Here is a 22,076-nt window from a genome sequence, read left to right as displayed (position 1 = left end):
GGCAGAACAATACAATAGATTTTCCATGAGCTCGACAAATTGGTGAAAAGTCCTTGCCAAACTTAATGCAACAAGCAACACTTTCAAGAGGCACAGGTAGAGGTATAGGCAAATGAAAAGGTGGAAGTGGAGGTAGAGGATACGTTGAATACTGATGCCAATAGTGCTGGATGAAGAACTAATACAACAACTTCAAGGCAATGCAAAGCAGAATGGAGGCTATACACAACGTATTACAACCTCATGGCTATGAACAATCAGCATAGAAGAGCCCAAAAAGGATAGCTAGCTCTAGGAGAAGAATTGGTGATACTAAACCTTTGAGGAAACAAGCAGATGACCTAGGAGATGAAGTCTAAAAAAATAGGCATAAGAGTAGCTCCTTCGTGAAGAAAAACACTGTAGAGAGTAATTTGACTATTTGATGGAATCTCCATAGTGGAATACGTTGCAGCATAAGGTGAACCTCTTCTTACAATAACATCCACAATGAACTTCAAATATACTCCACAGTCCCCTCCAAAGTGTCTTGCTTTTGAAAGACCAAGAGGCTGGCAACCGAGGTAGATGACTAATGACCTTCTTGTAAAGTCTTCTTGAGCCAAAAACTTTAGAAGTGTTGGTTTGGAACCAAGGAGGCATTAGAATAAGAAGCTCATGAGGGCTGCAAAAAAATAGCAAGGATAGGAAGGGGAGGAGAACCTCATGGCTCTGATACCATATAGAAAGCAGGCATGGAAAAAAGAAAGAGCACAATGATGGAGACTCTCACATGACAAAACCTAACCAAAACGGGGGACAGAGAGAGAGAGATTATTTAACTCCAAGTGTTTCACGTCCACGTGCCACACACTTCAAATGTGTGTGTATTTAAACAAAAATAAGGATTAGACTCCTCATCCCTAAATCCTGAAGCCTGCATGTCATTGGCTAGCCAACACCCACTCACCCATGCACTCTCTTGCTTACATTTGGAAGGGATTTCCAACATCTTAATGATCTTGTCCTAGGTTCAAATGGCCATCTCATTTTGGAAGTGTAGTTGCAACTCACAATAGAGTTTAACGTGAAAGACATGAGAGATCTCCACTAGTTTCTCAGTATAGAATATATAGTGAAATGAAATGGCATCATGTTAAATAAGGAAAACACACTAAAACAGTCTTGAAACAAAGATTGCAAGCATAACCCAACCCTATGGAATCCAATAACCAAGTGAGACATTTCTGAATGAGTTGGTGTAATTCAATCCTTAAGAATACACATAGCTCTACTTAAAACTTTTAGCTAAAATATAACTAAATTTGCCTAGAATTTTACAGATTTTGCAAAATGGACAAGATATTTTTTACAGGTGGAAATGAAAATGTTGCAAGTTCATTGTATACAGTTTGCAGGTGTTTTGTGAACGAGTGCTCAGGAAGAACAGAGGGTTAATGTCAAGTGAATAGTTAAATTCAGAAGGGAATCGTAATTTTGAAGCCATGTTAGTTATATTTTAGTAAAAGAACCAGGTTTAGAAAAATGTTTAACGGGAACTTATATCAATAATTATCAAGAATGTATGTATACATTGATAAATGTATATATACATTTATTATCAATGTGTATGGGGACATACTAGTGAGATCTAGTCTCTTCAATCACGACTTCTTCAAATGCAAGGATGTACCGGGTAGTTCGCAGAATCTGTAGTCCCTCATCGTGGAGCAAACTTCAGCTTCGCCAGCTGAAGTCCTCATGCTGTCCCTTAGGCTCCTCGTTAGAACGCAATAACCTTGACTCTTCCACTGCGAGCTTCAGAAATGTCGATGTTGTCAACTTGCCTTGCTTGTTGCAGCAGCTGAGGGGTGCCAAGGTTCTGGGTTCAGATGTGAGTAAGAGAAAATAAGAGGAGATAATTCAAGTAAATGTTGATATACTCGTACTTCCATTTGGGGAAAAAATAAGTGAGAGGAGAAATTTTTTGTTGTGTGGCAATAGCGAAAGACACGCTTGAGAAAGTTGCTTTGGGCCAGCGGGCATCGGTTGATTTAGGTGTCCCAGATCATATTACTAACGTTCAGAATCTTATGTAAAAAGATTAAAAATTGTATGGTGTTTTGTGTGGATATTAAGTATTTGAAAGGAGACCATATCTGCAATAAATGGCAACAACCGAATGCCTCACACTTCTAGTCCTAATTCCAAGAGATAAGGCTACTGCTTTCGTCTCCAAGTGGTGGGTTTGGCAATTTGGACTGAAATAACTTGATTTAGTGCACAAGGGCAAAGTTGTCGGAATCATCAGATGATTTAGTGCACAAAGGGCAAACATGTCGACGATTGGGAAGATTTTCATTGCAAACACGGTGCTCTCCAATTTGACTACAAGGGTTCCGATTTTATTAGAGGACTTGTAGAAGCTTGGAAAGAGCAGCGGCATGTATTGAACGGACCAGATGGGGCAAGTCTTCTTCTAAGTTTTCATCTCCAAGGATCACTGGTGGGACAACCCTTAGCATGGATGGGATGTCTTCTTGAAGTTGCAAGCAACTCTTTTGATGCCCTGTTGTCTCTCGTTCGGAAATCGTTGAATAAGTGGCTTCATATGCCTGTCGTATACAGGGGTTGTCCTTCAGCACATTTGGGACAGCCCCTTTATGAAACGCTTCCAAAGCTCAGGCAAATCTGCTGTCTTGCTTACAGCCCAATCAGCTTCAGGAGAGTCTGCAGAGGCTATAGTGGCCATGTCTGTTTACCCAAAATTGTTGGTATATCCCAGTGTGAGCTACTCGTGTCAGCTGTAAAGAGTCTTTGTTGCAGCTGTTAGCGAGGCTCACATTTTTCTCCCCCCTACTTGACATCAATTGATTGGTTCTATATTTTATACACTCTATGAAAGAACAAGAGGAAGGAAACTGGTTACTGCTACGTGCTACGCAGTGAAAGAGCTCAATAATGAAGAATGCTGGCTTCTATTACAGAAAAATGGAGAGCATCCTTCCCCCCATGTCATCGGCTGACAGGTGGGGAGGTGACCATTCTGTCCCAACACCCCCTTACCAACCCACTGTAGGCCAGCACCCACATGTCTATGCAGATGCTCCATTGAGAAGCTCTCAGTAGCAAGTTCGAATGTGTTCTCAAACTTTGATCCACGCGTCTTCATGCAATCCAGGTACAATCAACAGGTTCATCCATGAAGTCACCATCTCATTGACTCCGTGAATGTTACGGGTATCATCCATGTGGCAGATTGCAATCCAGTTGTCCCCCTCTGAAACTGAGAACAGTTTGGATCTTGCAAGGCACATTGCATTGGGGGTCTTCTCCAACCTGACATCAAACCGGCACTGTCTGTAACCAAGTTCGTGTAACCTTGTCCAATGAGATCTCTGTGGCTGCTCCACCTAGATCCCTACTAGCAGGAATCCCTGCAACTGTCTCTGGAGTATACTCTCACCAACTGATCTTCCATGAGCATGATCATCCTTCTTTGATCTTCTGGATCCCAAGTCTCCACATAGAAGGCTTTGACAAGATCACCACATGCAATTGGACACCAAGGTACCAACAAACAGTAATATTGGTCAGTCTTCTTTGAATCATCAAAGGAAGTTGCCAATTTTATCTTCGGGAGTACAATGGGGAGATACATTGTAAGGGATTGAGAATTGGACTTACCACCCCATAATTAATCTGTTTCAGCTTGGTAAACTGAAATCGGCAATGTATTACTCAATGCATTACTCTTAGATGTCAAGAGGTAGGCTAGTGTAGAAGGGTAGGTCCAAGCTGATCACTTGGGACTAGACCATTTGTTTATTATAGAAGTGTAGTTTCAATGCATAACTACTCAATGCATTACTCTTAGACATCAAGAGGTATGCTAACATAGTAGGGTAGTTCCAAGCTGGTCACTTGGGACTAGACCATTTGTTTATTATAGAAGAGTAGTTTCAAGCTGGTCACTTGGAGCTAGATCATTTGTAGTTTGGAGCAGCATTTCAGCATCCTTTGGGCCCACTTCTAGGAGGACAAAGAAGGCTGAGGAGCTGCAGACATAGCTCACTGGAAGCTGCCCGCCTAGGCTGCACACCCAGGCAGCAAGGTGGAGAGATTAGACACGGAGACTGAGAGTCTACATACGCTTAAGGTGGAGCACGCGGACTCGGGGATCTAGGAGTGTCTTGGAGGTAGTAGGACAGCATCTTTTGGTGACAACAAAGGACCACGGTTTGATTGGACTTTGGCCCTCTGTTGTATTGTGTCCATTGGACTGAAATATTTTGTTGGTCCTATATCTCTTTTGAGCATTGTCTATTGGGCAATTGTATCCGTCTTCCGCTGTGAATACTCTCTATTGGTCGATTTCTAACATGGTATCAGAGCTCAGATAGGAGGCTCACAAGTATGGAGCTTGAAGGCAGGGACCTTGCTGAAGGAATGACCTTGATTCAAGGCTCTAGGGAATCGACTTCGATGACTGGAGGATTGTGCCCTTGCTGTTAGATATCAATGCTCCACTCTCGTGTAACTACGCGGGAACCAGCTAACTCTACTTGTAAGCCCCCCATATGAGGAGAAGGCATTTGAGTAGCTCGGTTATCCGGTAGGTCCTGGTTTGGACACCAGATGGGGGCCATGTGTGGCCTGATGGCTGGACGGCTTTAGATAGAGTTGGCACACCGCCAACTAGGCTACATGCAAGTGCGGGAAGGCATCCCTTGACTGACCGCACTGAGGGTAGACGGAGCATTTCCCGGGACAGCCCACTCTCGGGTTGCGGGGCCCGTTTGGAGCCTCAGATGATCCCGGATGGCTCTGGGCCGAACGGTTACCGTAGGTTAGTTGCTCTGTTTTGGGCACCGATTCTATCGTATGGTCAGTGGCCTATTTCGGGACCGACCCCCAGTCGATAGTTTTGGGCGGACTGGGTCGGCCACCCAATTGAGCCTAATCGACTACGACTGGTGGCTATATAAGAGCAAGCCCGTGAAGCCCATTTCATCACTGGCTACAGCAACCCTGATTCCTTAGCATTCAGCCTCCGTCTTCTACTGTTTCCAGCACGCCATCGAAGCTTCTTTCATAGGAGCGCACGGTTGGGAGGCAGCGCCATCTATTGTATCAGTTCTATAGTAATCAAATTTTTGATTCTCCATACTATCTTGTTTTCTCTCTTGCGTATAAGATCCTGTTATCTGTTGAGCACAAACGTTGTATTATTTTCTTACATGGTATCAGAGCCTGGACTCTAGCAAGAAGACTTGGTAGTGTGTTTCTGTTTGCGAGCAGATTGTGAGAGATGGCCCAGTACGCAAGGCTGCGAATCCCACCGTTTGGCGAAAGCGAAAAGTTGGACGGCTCTAACTATCCACTCTGGAAGTTCAAGATGAAGACCATCCTAAGCGCATACGAGCTTTGGGACACTGCTACTAGGGTGGACGTGAGGCCGGTTGCGAGACCGGATCCAGCCAATGCAGGACAACAGATAGTACCAACTGCGGATGAGATTCTTGCGTGGACAAGAAGAAATGCAGATGCGCTGTGTTCTATTGTCTGCAGTGTTAGTGATTTCGTCATGGCGTTAATTCAACATGTCACTACAGCGGAGGAGGCATGGACGGTCTTGAAAAATCAGTACGAGACCACGAATCAGACACGGATTCAGAATCTAGAGACTCAACTCGCGAACGAGAAGTTGTCTGAGTCTGAAGCGGCAGAGAAGTTCATCACCAGGGTAAAGATCTGCGCGATCAGATGACTGCGATTGGCATCACCATCACCATCACCATCACCATCACCAGCGAGAATCTAGCACAAGGGTGCATACGGATTCTCCCACCAAAGTACGATGGTCTTATTACGGCGCTGAATATGCAGAACAGAAATCCGTCCCTCAACTTTGAGGATTTCAGCGCGATGCTTCTAGAGGAGGAGATGCGTCAAAAGACGAGGACTGGAGAAGATTCGGCTTTCTGGATTGAATCAAAGAATGGTAAGGGTAAGGGTAAGGACTCTGGTAACCCATCCTCTTCTGATGATAAAAAGAGAAAGAAGAAGATTAAGTGCTTTTATTGCAACAAGGCAGGGCACAAGCATAATGAGTGTCGAAAGAAGATTACAGATGAGAAGAACGGAGTAAAGAAAGCAACAGCGCGCAGGCAGTACCAAAAGAGCTGTTCGTCGCAATTGAGGAGATTTACACGGAGGCAGTTTATGTACCTGCGGATGAACTGTGGATCATTGACAGTGGTGCATCGCGCCACATGACCAGTCGGAAGGATTGGTATACCTCTCTACAGCCGGTAGGGAATGACATCCTGGTAGCAGTCGGCAATGTTGCAAAATGTCCAGCAAAAGGAAAAGGTACGATTGCTCTCAAGTCAAATGGAGTTGTAAAACAGTTGTCCGATGTTCTTTATGTGTCAGATATCAAGAGGAACTTGTTGTCCGTTTCTGTAATCACGGATCGGGACCTCAAAGTTCAATTCGATAAGAATGGTGCACAGATCTTGGATCTTCAAGGAAAGGTCGTTGGTAAAGGTACACGGCGCAACAACATTTACGAACTCTCAGCTTTCAGTGCTCGAGCGGATGTGAAGAACACTAAGCTGTGGCATGAGAGGTTTGGTCATCTAAATCTTAGTTCTTTGAAGGAGATGCATAAAAGTGGAATGATTGCAGACCTACCAAAAATTTCAGATCTGCCCGATGTATGTGAAGCTTGCATGATGGGCAAGCAGTATTGGCAGCCCTTTCCTAAAGAGGCCAGCAGGGCAAAGGCTCCTCTAGAGCTCGTTCACACGGACCTCTGCGGAAAGATGGAGACGGAAGCTTTGGGTGGTTCCTACTACTTCATGACGCTGATCGACGACTACAGTAGAAGGATATGGATATACTTCCTGAAGACGAAAGACAAGGCTTTCAGTAGGTTCAAGGAATGGCATGTAATGGTCGAGAAAGAATCGGGGAGGAAGGTGAAGAAGTTGAGATCAGACAGAGGTGGAGAGTTCACATCGATTGAATTCGAAAGTTACTGCAAGAGTCACGGGATCAAGAGGCAGAAACCCCCGCTACATACATCACAGCAAAATGGAGTAGCAGAACGCAAGATGCGCGTCATCTGCGAAATGGGCCGGAGTATGATGAAAGGGAAAGATTTGCCAAAGACTTTTTGGGCTGAAGCATGTAACACTGCAGTTTACATCCTCAATCGTAACTACACGAAGGCTGTGAACGGGATGACTCCACTGCAAGCCTTTTTTGGTAAGAAACCTTCAGCTGCACATTTCAGAGTTTTTGGATGTGACTGTTTTGTGTATGTCCCTGATGCTACCAGGACCAAATGGGAACTGAAGAGCCGGAAGTGTATTTTCTTGGGCTACAGTGAAGAGGTGAAGGGTTACCGTCTCTATAACCTTGTTACCAAGAAGGTAATTGTAAGTCGCGATGTGGTCTTCTCAGAATAGCCGCATCAATTGGAGGAGGATGCTTCCTTCCCAGACAACCAGGACTAGGATATCCATCCAGTACCGCCACCAACAGCAGACCGAACTTCCCCAACGGTGCTTGGGAGGATTCAAGACAAAGAAGATGAAGAAGAGCCTGCAGAACCACAACGGCAACGGCCATTCCCGAAGTGGGTAAAGCAGCTTTTGGACGGCAGAGAACCTCCACCCATTGAGGAGGAACCATCCGAACACCGCCGGTTCAAGAGATTAGAGGAGCAAAGAAGGGCGCAGGAACACTTGGTCAACTATGCTTTGATGACAGAAGTGATCCGTGCTGATGAACCCAAGTGTCTTGAAGAGGCACAGGGCGATGATAGGTGGATGGAGGCTATGCAGTCGGAGTATGGCTCCATAATGAAGAATAACACTTGGGACCTTGTGGATCGACCACCAAAACACAAGGTAGTCGGAACCAAGTGGGTGTACAAGACCAAGTACAAGTTCGACGGCACGTTGGATAAGTACAAGGCTCGGCTCGTGGCAAAAGGATTTGCACAGGTACATGGTTTTGATTATCAAGATACTTTTGCTCCCACAGCTCGACTAACCACAATTCGCAGTGTTTTGGCTTTAGCTGCCCAGGGAAGTTGGCCCGTGTTTCAGATGGATGTGAAATCCGCCTTTCTGAATGGAGATCTCAAGGAGGAGGTATACGTGGAACAACCACCAGGTTTTGAGATCCCCGGTTCAAAAGGTAAAGTCTGCAAATTGAAGAAGGCACTTTACGGGCTGAAACACGCCCCACGAGCGTGGTACCAGCGAATTGATGCCTACTTTTTGCAAAATGGGCTCAGGAGGAGCCCATCTGATGCAAATTTGTATATCTTCAGAGAAGGAGGCAGGTGTATGATCGTGGTCCTTTATGTGGACGACCTTGTCATAACAGGGAACCATGAAGAGAGGATCTCGCAGACGAAGCATTTGCTAGGAAGAGAGTTTGAAATGACAGACCTCAGACTGATGCATTTTTGTTTGGGGATTGAAGTTTGGCAGGAGCCGAAACAGATCTTCATTTCACAGCTGAAGTATGTTGGAGAGATACTGAAGGCATTTGGCATGGCTGAGTGCAAGACGGTTGGTATCCCTATGGAGGTTGACGCGAAGCTCTCAAACGAGGATTCATCACCACTGGTGGACGAAGCGAAGTACAGAAGGCTTGTGGGCAGCTTGATTTACCTGTGCAACACACGGCCGGACATCAGTTTTGCGACTGGTGTACTAAGCAGGTTTTCCAATAAGCCCTGAGAGAACCATTGGAGGGCAGGGATGTGGGTGCTGAAATACATCAAAGGCACACTTGATTATGGCATCACCTATACCAATGGCAACATCTTGACCGGATTCTGTGACTCGGATTGTGGGCAGGAGACGTGGACAGCAGGAGATCAGTGACAGGGTACTGTTTCTTACTTGGATCTGGAGTTGTGTCATGGGTCAGCAAGAAGCAACCCACAAGGAGCGCTTGGACTCTTCCAGGTGCATGGTTGTTGATACTAACATGAGGGTGGATCCCATGGAGTGCCCTAGGGTTTCATGTTTAGATGGATGTTGTAATTCAGAAGGGGGCATCATAGGATTGCACAGGTCATTGGTATTTGCCTTCATGAGGTATATGGTTTGCTTTTAGAGTAAGCAGACAGGAAGGACGATGTTCTAGTATGTACTGGATGCCATTAATTTGAGCCTTAATAACATGCTGTGGAGAGAATGTGCTCTTCACGTGTCTCATAAAATGTGAGATTGGAAGGAATGTGTCTTCTTCGCAGGCGGAGGGGGAAGTGTGGGTGCTTCTTCAAACTCGGAAGAAGATTGTTGGAAGGTGATTATGGACAAGGTGTACTGAAGCCAGAAGAGTACTTGCTTGAGAACTTGTGAGAGTTCATGGTCCAAGTTATCTGGAAATATTCTTGGGATTTCATTTCTCGAGATGGTTGTTTTGTTGCGGACCTTGCCAAAGGGAGGATGGGTTGAACTCGAGTTCGAAGGCGGGAATGTGACTGAAGGTGGTGGTGCCATCTGGTGCTACCTTGGATGGCCCTGTGTACCAGGATGGTTTGTTTGTGCAGGACCGGACCCACTGGTTGAAAAGCTAGGAACAGGAATCGACATCGGATTATTCCAAAGGCTTTCATCATGGGAGCTGTTGGGGCAACTTCATCGACGAGTAGGCATTGGGCCAAGATGTGTTCGTGAAAGGTTAACTCCCCATCTGTAAGCCCCCAAATGAGGAGAGCATGGGAAAGGGAGACCTAGGATAAGATATGCCCAGAGAAGAGAGAGGGAGGGGGCTGCCACATGCGCAGAACCTCACAGCAAACAGAGGCTGCATCAAGAGGAGCTTATGTGCAGGAATGGTGGGGCATCTAGCCTTGGATCTGGCCTGGCAGGGGATGACTGAAGAGCAGCAAGAGGGACAGCATATGGCGGGGGAAGCCTTGAAGGGGTTGGCCATTGGACAGGCCTGGTTAAGGCTGGTTGGTCCCAGCCAACCAGGGCATGTTATGGGCAGACAAAGGGCTGGGCCCTGCATACAATGAGGGCTGTAAATGGGCAGTGCCCTACCCTTAAATAGGGCTGGGATGGTTGGGCGGTTGGCCAACCAAGTCGGCCAGCATACAGACCCATAAATAGGGCTTTGAGGGGTCGGTTGGAGGGGCAGGGAAGTCGGCCAGCAGGGCTGACTGGTTGGTGAAATAGGGGGCTACCAGCCCCTATAAAAGGGTCCCGTTGGGGCCTCATATCATCATCTATTCCACCCACACTACACATTGTGTGAGTTCCTGGGCTATTCTATCAATCTTCTGCTGTGCGTACCCTCTGTTGGTTGATTTCTAATATGCTTCCCTCCCCTATCCTTCCTTAGAATGCAGAAATCCAAGCTGATATCTTAGCAAGGTTTCTACATTCCATGCCTAGAGAGATTGTGGGTATGTGTAGACATAGGTTGGGCTGAAAGAGTTTCATAGGGGAAAGTATGAAGTATTCATACAGAAACTTAGATGATGCAGATGGTTTGGTTCTTGTATCCAAGGTTCCCTTAGTCAGCTACTTTTGAGGCACGATTTGGGGAAGAGCATCACAAATGTCATTGGATATTCTCTTTTGTTACAAAATAAGTAACAAGTTGGCGTATGTATGACCAAGTAGAATAATCAAACAGCATTACATGCATTAAAGTAGAGAATTGCGCTGCAACATTATAACTCCTACTCTTTGAATAGCCTCGCAATGTGTATAGATGTACAGTTTGCACCCAGTTAAGACTCCTAGATGGTTGGAAGACTTTTAGGGTGGCTGGCAAATTGCATACCTTTAGTTTCTAGTAACTCTTATAATTATTATCTTAGGTCAGTTGAACTTTTTTATTGATATCCTTGTATGTTTTATGGGCAGGTTGCATTGTGCTTCAGTACAAAGACCATATTTCAAGGAATGTCTTTTCATGAGTAGAGTTCTAGATACTTGAATCGACCTCACTTAATGTAAATAGAGAAGGAATGCATGTGGAGAATATGCATTCCATGCATGGCCTACTTTGTATTGCCATTCTGTTTTCCTACACCTCATTCCCTAGATGAGGAATGGTGCAGATACCTGAGAATCGAGATCTCTTTGCTCCAACTAGACCTTTGGACTTTGGAGTAGCACTTCTGTACTAGATGAGCTCCTTTTCTATGGTCCTTTATTAATATTTGAGAGCTGCATTGTTGTTTTTAGGACTTGTTTAGCTTATTTTATAGTTTTCATCTGTAATCGATGTTTTTTTGTCCCTCTGAATTGTTTGGTTTCTGTAAATTCTAGAAATCAGCTGATTGCTAATATAATTGAGAGAGCATGCATTCCGTGAGTTTGTAAAATTAGAGGCATAATGTGCAACCAAGCATGATGCGCTATTCAAGTCTTATTGATGCCATTAACTGTCTTTTTACCAATTTTTGTGGTTGGACTTTCATCTCTTAATTAATGATTTATTGCATGGTTTTAAGTCTACATATCTTGTAATTAATAGCAATCTAAGATATCATGATGTTTGATTGTGTATTGCAAGTAAGAGACCTTTAGTGTGATAAGGATACTCATTCTTCTCTTTTATAAAGACTCATGTGTGTTGTCATAAAATTGCCTTGATTCCTTGAGGTGTGTTGATGTTTCAAGTGGAGTTCAAGTTTTTAGACTTCCCTTCTTATTTTAGTCCACTTGCGTTGATTCCTTGAGGTGTGTTGATGTTTCAAGTGGAGTTCAAGTTTTTAGACTTCCCTTCTTATTTTAGTCCATAACTTGGTTTTAAACTCTGGCTTGGCAGGTGAGGGAAGGGAACCTAATCGAGCGGAAAGGTGAGTCCATAGAGTGGAGGCAGGTAAAGATGGTTTGAGCTGGTATTTTTGGCTATAGTTTACCGAAGAAATAGCTAGTGCTTATCTGTTCTGATGACACGTGGCAATGTTTGAGGCTTGGAGTTCATCCATGCCTTCTAATTTTTCTACATTTTGTTTTATGTTGCTAGCAGGCCGCATGATGGAGGTGTGTTATCTTTGCCACACACACAGCTTCCATAAATTTTCTTAAAGCTGTCTCATGTTTGACACAAAATTTCATCAAGATAAGAGTGACGTGGAACTCATCTGTGACCTTTGTAAGTCGTTCAGGTATTGAAGACACAACATACACAACAAGGAAGGGGGGGAGCAATAATACAGGCAAGACAAAATGTTCCAATACATTTTTCTAAAGTTAATGCACTGAGCATCATTCGTACTTTCCTTCATTTTGATGTCTCTCATTCACTAAGCCTATGTTGTTTGGTGTAGGATAATGGTTGACGTCAATGCGACTTGCCTAGAGCTGTTATCTTATTTAATCGTAATGTGTGTCACTGTGTGTGCATGGAAGATTAGATTCTTGGCAATTCTAAATGGAATTCCCCTTCTTGGGTGTCCTATGAAGCCAAGATATGCAAATACAGAAGCAATTCTCAGTTGAAAAGCAATTGGTCATCATAGTCACGAACTTAACAAAACACTTGTAACTGCAAGTCATGTCTAGTTGAGTAATACATGCCAAACTTAAAGTAAAGGAACCCTTTTAGTTGCCTTTCAATAAGCAAACCTTGGGATGTGCATAAAGCGATTAAGCATAATGTGATGCCAAAAATTGATATTTTTAATTTGGCATTGGTATTGTTTTTCTCTATGTTTGATAAGAGTTTGAGTATCAAGTGATAGCCTAGCGGCTCTCACTTATTTCTATTTTCTATGATATTGTATGGGATGGAGAGGATGAGTGGAATGGCTCATTGTAAATACCATAGGTATGAATTATAAATACCTTGGTATGGGGTGAGAGTTATTTGTGTATGGGATATTATGGAGTTTTTTAGAAAATAGGAAGAGTGAGTCATATAAAGAGGTGGGCTCATGTCCATGTGTTCCAATAATATAAGAGAGGCCACATGCCAAGCGTGTGGAAGGCATGTGGAGGAGTGTGAAGTCAAGAGGAATCCTTCTAGAACTCCCATGTGGAATAAGGAGGATGTGGACATGTGGAAAAGAGAGGGTCCCTATGGGCTCCATGTGAGGAGACTCTTGACTTTCTCAATATTTTAAGAGTTTTGAGCATCTTGTGATGAGACACATGGCAAGAGTAGCAAAAAAGGACATGGATGGTGACATATGTGCTTATGTGATTGATGGGGAAAGGAATCTACAGGCACCAATTGTAAATGGGTGAAGGAGGGTAACAAAATCTCTATAAAAGGAGCCCTCCTCTCCCTTGTTCATCAATCTCTTCCACCATTAGGTCTCATGTTGCTGTAGCTTTAGTCTCCCCAAGCCTCTTCCATGAGCCTTGTGTCCCTCTTGTAGATATTCTCTTATGTAGACTCTTGAGTCCATCTCTCTCTAGTTTATTCTCTCTCTATGAGTAGTCTTGGAGCTTCCGCTTCCTCTTGTATGTATGAAACCTCTTCTTCTCCCTTGTGTTTGTAGTGTTGGAGTGGATTCTCACTCTATTGGTAATGAAAGTCACTTCTGGTTCTCTCTCAAGCTTTTATGTGCACTTTCTATTGTGCGAAGGGTGATTCTGGAATGCATGTATACACAATGTTTTCATGGTGCTGGTTGGTCACTTATTTTTGAAGATTTTGTTGAGGATTACATTGTGGAGGGTTTTCAACAAGTGGTTATGCATAATAAGTTGGTCTTGGTATACTAAGGCTCTGTGGGATCTTGTTTGGATCTTGTTCGGGATATTATTTGGATCTTGGTGTTTCCTTTTTGTGTTTCATCATGGTGAAGATTCCAGTGTTTCGAGGGACCCAAGGGGAAGACCCGAAGTCTTATATTTGGGATTTTGTTCGAGGATGCCGGCTTTCTGGATGGTCCATGAAGGATCGGGTGGAGATTTTGCTTGATTTTCTTGAAGAGGTAGCCTTGCGTTGGCATGAGACCTTGCCGGACTCTACCAAGGAGGACTGGGACCAAGTGATGGCAGCAATGAAGCAGAGATTTGGGGCAGTGGAGTCGCGAAATGCTTTGATGTTACAGTTGGACCGGTTCTATCAAGGAGAGGGTGAGTTGGTCTTTGCGTTGGCAATCCGATATGAAACTTTATGGACAAAGTATGAAAAGGCAGCTTTGCGAGCTGTGGCATCTGCATCATCGGCCCCTCAAAGTTTTCAGGGATGGAGCACTTAAAGATGAGCAAATTTGTTATGGCTTTGGAGCCTCGTCTTTGCTTAAAAGTAATGAGTAAAGATCCAACAACATACGTGAAGGCACTTCGCATTGCGACCAAGAAAGAAGCTTCTCTAAAGATCGAATCCTCTTTTGTGTCTTCAACAGCTTCAACTTCTAAGGTGGAGGTAATGGGCACTCCTCAGGTACCAAAGTCCTTTGAGTTAGATCATAATCTCTCTCAATTGATGGCAGAGTTTGTTGATTTGAAATTGCATTTGGTTAATGCACGACAACCTAGAGCACTAAAGAGTGAAGATAGGCCTCGAGATAAGAGTGGGGTCACTTGCTATGAATGTAATGAAAAAGGTCACTATCGCCCCGAGTGTCCTAGATTGAGAAAGAAAGAAGAAAAACAAGTATCCTTGTTAGAAGCTTCTTCAGGGGATGAGGAAAGAGAGGTAATGATGGCTAAACGGGGGCGTGGTAATGCAAAATAAGAAGAAGAAAGCAAGGAAGAAGTAGATGAGGAACATCAGGGAGAGGAACACCGTAGTAAGAAAAAGAAGGCATTTAGAAGGAGAATTAGCCAGTCAGACTTTCCTTTAGGACAAGGAATTAGAAGCTATGACTTGTTGTCCGACCTTAAAGAAAAGGAAGCTCATATCACCTTTGGTCAATTACTTGCTTTGTCTCCAAAACTACGGAAGGAATAGGAAAAACTAGCAAGCACAAGAGTGTCAAAGAAGAAAAAGAAGAAAAGTGCCATTCCTGTTGTTCAAAAGATAGATATAGATGTTGGTGATGATGTACCTGTGGTTGATGTGATCATTGATGGTCAAGTGATTTCTAATGTGTACATTGATGGAGGTGCATCGATTAATGTCATGAGTGAGAAGACCATGATAGATGCTGATTTAAAATACTCTAGTACTACCTCTCCTTATCACATCAAATTGATTAACAACACTAGGGTTAAGACCTTGGGAGTTGTGAAGAATCTAGAAGTGGATGTATGTGGAATTTCTGTGCCGACTACTTTTCAGGTGATCCCTACCAAGCCAGATGCACGTGCCTATCCATTGATTTTGGGAAGGCCTTGGCTATACAAGGTGAAGGCTGTTCAAAAGTGGGATACTGGAGAATTGATTTTGCAGGGAAATGATAAGAAGGTGCGCTACAACATCAGAAGACGCAAAAAGGAAGTTGTCAAGGGGGAGTCTTCAACATCAGAGAGTTCTAAGCTCTGACTTAACCGATGAAGAAGAAGAGACAGGGTGTAGCTCCGAGGAGTCCAACTCAGAGGGTGAGATGGAAGGAGTGGCCTTTGGTCTTTGTCTTGGTGCTGATCGGGATGAGTCAGGAAGGAACAAGGTGGTGGTGCAAGAAGATCCTGTAGAGACACTTCATGTGGAGGATGTGGAGCACACTAAACGACGCCAACGCAATGAAGAGCTTCTTGGTGATTCTCTATCAGGTAGTGAGAAGCTCCAATACTTGGAAATGTTAGATGATTTTCCATGTCTCTTTGCAACAAGCTATTCACAGGTTCGACCAGTCTCTCTTGTGGAGCACAAGATTGAGTTGAAGCCAGAAAGCAAGCCAGTTGTGCAACGCTTAAGGCGATTGGGAGTGATCCAAGTTGAGGCACTAAAGAAAGAGGTAACACAACTACTTGAGGTGGGATTCATCTTTTCTGTTGATGATTCAGAATGGATATCTCCTGTAGTTGTCACACCAAAGAAAGGAAATAAGTGGCGGGTTTGTGTGGACTTTCGTCCTTTGAATGCATGTACTAAAAGGGATCATTTTCCTTTGCCATTCCAAGATGAAATACTAGACCAAGTAGCAAGACATGAGATGTATTCTGTATGTGATGGATATTCTGGGTACTTTCAAATTCGTATTCGGGAGGAAGATCAAAAGAAAACATCATTTGTCACACCTTGGGGAGTTTTTGCTTATAGAGTGATGCCTTTTGGGTTGACCAATGCACCAGCTACATTTCAAAGGTTCATGAGTCAAGTCTTGGAGCCTTTCTTGGGAAAGTTCATAAGGGTGTTTTTGGATGATTTTTGCATTTATTCTCGGCGCATAGATCACATGGAGAAGTTAAAGATGGCCTTAGCTAGGATTGATGAAGCAAAAGGGTGTCTAAATCCTAGCAAGTGTCATTTGGCTCAAACAAAAGTAGTCTTGTTGGGGCATATTGTGTCTGAAGAAGGCCTCAAATGGATCCTGACAAGGTTCAAGCAATCATGGCATTGCCAAGTCCTGAGAATGTCACTGGGGTTCGCAGAATTCTAGGAAAGAGCAAGTACTATCAACGCTTTTGTGATGATTTCACAGAGATAGTGCATCCCATGAACTTGTTGACAAGAAAAGGAGTTTCTTTCCAATGGGATGTGGAGCAACAAGAGTCTTTCCAGCAACTTAAGGAGGCCATGAGTAAGGGCCCAATATTGAATGCCCCTGATTGGTCTCAAGACTTTTATGTAAATCCAAGTGTATCTTTGCATAACAGTTGGTGCTGTATTGCTACAATAAGGAGAGGCAGGTAGAATGCAACCCATCTATTATGCCAGCCGACAGCTTACAGATGTGGAAACAAGGTATGAAGAATTGGAGCAGCAAGCTCTCTCTTTGGTGTTTTCAGTCAAAAAGTTTCGCTCCTATTTATTACCTCGACCATTTTTCTTCCTTACCTCTCAGTTTGTACTAGCATATCTAGTTCGCAAGCCTAATCCTGGGGGGAGATTTGCAAAATGGTTGTCAGAGCTTCAAGAGTTCTCTCTCTCTTTTGTCACTGAAAATACCACTAGGTCCACTGTGGCAGATTTGCTCACAGGACGGGAGGATCTAGGAGAAGAAAAGAAATGTAAGGAGAACATTAAAGATGAAAGAGATATACCACCAACAGCTTTTGTTTTGTATTTTGATGGGGCTTTTGGCCCTTCACGCCAACAAGGAGCTGGGGGGATGGTCTTGATGAATTCTAAAGGTCAAGAAGTATGGGCAAGAGGACAAGAGCTTCCAGGTATCACAACTAACAATGCAGCTGAGTATAATGCTCTGATTCTTGGTTTGGAGGGTTTTCTTCAAAGTCAAGTTAAAGAATTGGAAGTAAGAGGAGATTCTCAGCTTATTATAAAGCAAATGCAAGGGCATTACAAGACAAGAAGTCCTCATTTGAAGGAGCTTAATTAAAAAGCTATGGCACTATGTAGTCAATTTGATTTTTGCAAGTTTGTTCATATAAACAGAAAAGAAAATCAAAGGGCAGATGAGTTAGCTACTCAAGCCATTGTAGTCCAAGTCCGAGGTGTGGTTTCTTTGGTAGACACTGGATGGCCAAAACTACAAGATGTTCAGAAATATGTGGAAGAAGGCATGTTTCCTCGAGGGTTAACTCCACAACAGAAGCAGAGATTGGTTACTTTTGGACACGCCTCCATAAGAATGTATATGAATGTCACCAATGGAACCTATCAGCTTGAGGATGTTGATGGCATGGTGATACTCGGACGCACCAATGAGTATCGCCTTAAATTCTTCTATGCTCGACCACCTTGAGGGCCAGCAGACCCTCTCCGTACTAGAGAGGATCTGCTGGGGAGGGAAAGATGTGAGGTCAAAAATTGATATTTTTAATTTGGCATTGGTATTGTTTTTCTCTATGTTTGATAAGAGTTTGAGTATCAAGTGATAGCCTAGCGGCTCTCACTTATTTCTATTTTCTATGATATTGTATGGGATGGAGAGGATGAGTGGAATGGCTCATTGTAAATACCATAGGTATGAATTCTAAATACCTTGGTATGGGGTGAGAGTTATTTGTGTATGGGATATTATGGAGTTTTGCAGAAAATAGGAAGAGTGAGTCATATAAAGAGATGGGCTCATGTCCATGTGTTCCAATAATATAAGAGAGGCCACATGCCAAGCGTGTGGAAGGCATGTGGAGGAGTGTGAAGTCAAGAGGAATCCTTCTAGAACTCCTATGTGGAATAAGGAGGATGTGGACATGTGGAAAAGAGAGGGTCCCTATGGGCTCCATGTGAGGAGACTCTTGACTTTCTCAATATTTTAAGAGTTTTGAGCATCTTGTGATGGGACACATGGCAAGAGTAGCCAAAAAGGACATGGATGGTGACATACGTGCTTATGTGATTGATGGGGAAAGGAATCTACAGGCAGCAATTGTAAATGGGTGGAGGAGGGTAACAAAATCTCTATAAAAGGAGCCCTCCTCTCCCTTGTTCATCAATCTCTTCCACCATTAGGCCTCATGTTGTTGTAGCTTTAGTCTCCCCAAGCCTCTTTTATGAGCCTTTTGTCTCTCTTGTAGATATTCTCTTATGTAGACTCTTGAGTCCATCTCTCTCTAGTTTATTCTCTCTCTATGAGTAGTCTTGGAGCTTCCGCTCCCTCTTGTATGTATGAAACCTCTTCTTCTCCCTTGTGTTTGTAGTGTTGGAGTGGATTCTCACTCTATTGGTAATGAAAGTCACTTCAGGTTCTCTCTCTTTTGAGTGTCTCTTCTCTTTTCTTTCTTTCAAAGCCTTAAAAGTTCTTTCTATTCGGCTGCTTACTGTGCACATATGGTTCATCTGTTTCCCGAGCCACCATGCAAACTTCTTCCCCTCTTCTGGGTGAAATCTATGAGGGGTGGATCGTTGATGAAGGTGGAGTCTTGAGGGAGCATCTTGCTCAGGCGAAATTAGCATGGGTGGAGGGCAGTTTTCATGACAGTTTGACCCACTGTTAGTATTTTGCTCATAACTTTCTGCTCGATAGTCCAATTTTAATGAAATTTATATTAGCGTGAAGCTCTCTTTAAGGCGCATGTTTGTATGTGATTAGATCTTGAATCAGATACTGCTGCAAAAAGTTACGAGTCTCTGTGTTTGACAGTCTGTTTTCATGACAGTTTTTACCCCTGTCTAGTAAACTGTCCATAACTTTTTGGCCGCTTCTTTGTTTCTTATGAAACATATATCAGCGCGAAGCTCTCTTTAAGGCGCATGTTTGTAGGTGCTTAGATCTTGAATCAGATATACTGCTGCAAAATGTTATGAGTGTCTGACAGTCTGTTTTCATGACAGTTTTTACCCCCTTCCAGTAAACTGTCCATATCTCGTCAACCGTCTGTCTGTTTTCAATGAAACTTATATTAGCGCGAAACCCATATTAAGGCGCATCTCTTTGTGTGCTTGAATCTTTGATATCATCTCTCTACTGAAAGTTATAGGCCTCTGTGTCTAATGATAGTTTGTAGAGTGTTTTGAGCTAAGTGTAAAGGTGTCTATGAAGGAGGTGCAATGTTTCCTCGGAATCTACCCATCCGACCTTATCAGCGCCTTCAAACTCCTCGATATATATCAATTCATGTCATGTTGAGCCGCAAGATCTTCTTTCAACAACGTATCGCTCTTCTCTTTGGCGCAGACCGGCTCGTTGAGATTATGGCCTCTGCTGATCCTTTCCTTCTCCCTATGCTTGATTACAACATCACTTGGGATGTTACCATCTTCATTCTCATCTGAGGGAGGAAAGTATGGTGTGGTATCTTGTCATAAAAGCTTCTTTTAATGTCCCATTCTCAATGATAAATATCTTTGTCTGTCAGTTTGAAAGCAGCAGGAAGTGAAGAGCTGCGTGAAGTTTATTACCCCCAACTTCATGTCACAATACCAACATGTGGGAGGTTTGCTTCTTAGTGCAAGAATACATCAAATTCTTTTGCAGCTGCTTTTACAAACTAGCATTCCGTGAATCCTCATGCTTATCTTTGCAAAGCTTGAATCCTGTCTGAAAACGAGTGTTACATTGGTGACTTGGTCTCAAAGCATCGGGGTGTGATCTAGCTTGACTACTGCAAGTGCATACTTTGTGCTAGGTCTGGAAAAACTGCATAGCCAAGCGACATGGACGAGAGCAGGATGGAGGAGTCCAGCCAAGAGACCGACTATACATGAGAAGGCCAAGATAAGCTTCCGCTTCTGCAAAGCACTCTGGAAATAATCTTTATCCTTATGGAGCAGAACCGGCGCCTCCACTTCCAGCTAGAAGAAAATTCATGGGACCTGAAAGAAAGCAAAAGACATCTAGAAGAAAGCAAGAGACAGTTGGAACAAAAGGATGTGGCAGAAATGCCTCTAGATTCTTTAGGAGGTTCAGATTTTGAAAAACTTCTCTTGTTGATGCGAAAGAAACGCAAGCACAAGGAGACACCTTGCGAGCAAAGCTTGCCTAGACTGAGAAGTAGCACAGACTTGATCGAGAGGCCATACTGCTTCAACACTAGCAAATATTAACCACCATGCAGCCCAGTTTGATCGCAATTGGGTTCACACTTGCCCTCTACACAAACTACAGCCACCCCGCAACCAATCGTATACACCTCTCCAAACCATACCAAGTGTGATCATGCAGCCATTCTCTAGTTCATCCATCAATTTATTGCACATGAGCAAGATAAAGTGCACCTTGTAGCTTCCACCTCACCAATGAGGCAGTTACGTAGTGGCAGCATTGGGCTAGTAAATATATTGACCCGACCACAAAGGTTACAAATGTCTCTTGAAATACATTTGTTTTCGATCTCAAGTCCGGCTTTCTGTCTTTGTAACCCAAACTGGATGAAATTGTAATTCAATTTGGCACCATGGGACAGTTTGCAATCAATGCGAGACTCTTCTGAAGCAAAAATCGCAGTACACGGGGCAAGATGCCTGGCGTTGGAAATTCTGTACACTCCTCGAGAAACATGCTAAATTTGTAGAAATTAAATCGCCAATAAGATAGAGTGCTGGGAGAGAAGGGGTAAGGAGCAAAACACAGCACTAGGGCCCAGAAATAAGGGCTAGACCCTCCTGAAGGTCTTTATTGCAATAGAATAATCTTTGTACAACTAGCTCTTAAAAGAGCATAGAACTGGTCTTTAGACTTCACCTAGCAAAAAGCTAGGACCTGCTTTCTAAAAGCTATGGAGAGAATCTGCTCTTCATATGTCTCAGGTAATGCGAGATTTTGACATTGAAAATTTTCAGAGGACTACGACCAAGGAGTTACTAAAGCATCGTCATCTACGTGTTGGCATTGGGCCGAGATGTGTCAGTGAGAGGGGGTGTTGGAAAGGTCACCTCCCCATCTGTAAGCCCCCATATGAAGGAGAGCATGGGGGGGGAACTGAGAGAATGCCACATGAGCAGCAGCATGGCCACCATGGGGGTAGAGATAAGAGAAAGAAAGAGGTACCTGGAGGGACCCTCTAGTGGCTCAGAAGTTGTGGAAACTGACAACGGGAGCCGAGGCAAAGCTGAAAGATATGGTGGACAACAAGGGGGAGATACTCATACTAGTAGTTGGAGAGGAGCTTGAAGCTTGGGAAGATAGAGATGCCCATGCCATGGCATTGATCATAGGGACTACGGCGAACTCTGTGCTTTCTCACATCCAGATGACCGACACATCAGTAGAGGCGTGGGCCATTTTGAAGGATCTGTACGAGATAGATAACACATCCCTGATCTTGCTTCTTGAGCATCAGCTCTACAACTTGGATATGGATGAAGGAGATTCGGTACATGACCACTTGACGAAGGTCAAGGTGGTGAGGGATCAACAAGCTAGGGAGAAGCTCTACAATGATGACAAAGATGACAAGGCGTTGTTGGGAAAGGATTACGCTGGCAAAGGGAAGGGCAAGCCTAACGGTGGCAAGTCCAAGAAGGATGACTCTAATGACAAGGACACTTCCAAGAAGAAGCATAAGAAGAAGTGCTTCTATTGTGACATGCCAGGCCATTTTGCAAAGGATCGGAGAAAAAAGGTGGATCAGAAAAAAAAGGAGTTTGACTTAGATTCAGAGGGTGTCACAAAAGCCAAAGCTAATGTGGCAATC

The 22,076-nt window shown here is 43.7% G+C and overlaps 1 protein-coding gene across 1 annotated transcript in view; it reads left to right on the top strand.

The window, feature by feature from the left end:
- Nucleotides 1–1,619: 1,619 nt before the first annotated feature.
- LOC147898472 (elongation factor P (EF-P) family protein) overlaps nt 1,620–22,076 on the top strand; it is a 95,667-nt gene continuing 75,210 nt past the window's right edge. The window contains exons 1-4 of the mRNA XM_087379652.1: nt 1,620–1,873; nt 11,803–11,833; nt 12,007–12,020; nt 12,146–12,196. Coding sequence (XP_087235778.1) covers nt 1,667–1,873; nt 11,803–11,833; nt 12,007–12,020; nt 12,146–12,196 — 303 coding nt within the window. The 5' untranslated portion in view covers nt 1,620–1,666. The remainder of the gene's footprint in view (nt 1,874–11,802; nt 11,834–12,006; nt 12,021–12,145; nt 12,197–22,076) is intronic.

Source organism: Dipteris shenzhenensis, chromosome 9, assembly GCF_047967505.1.
Source record: "Dipteris shenzhenensis isolate YYH24624 ecotype China chromosome 9, Dip_SZ_1.0, whole genome shotgun sequence".
NCBI classification, from domain to species: Eukaryota; Viridiplantae; Streptophyta; class Polypodiopsida; order Gleicheniales; family Dipteridaceae; genus Dipteris; species Dipteris shenzhenensis.
This window is presented reverse-complemented; position numbering and strand designations above follow the sequence as displayed.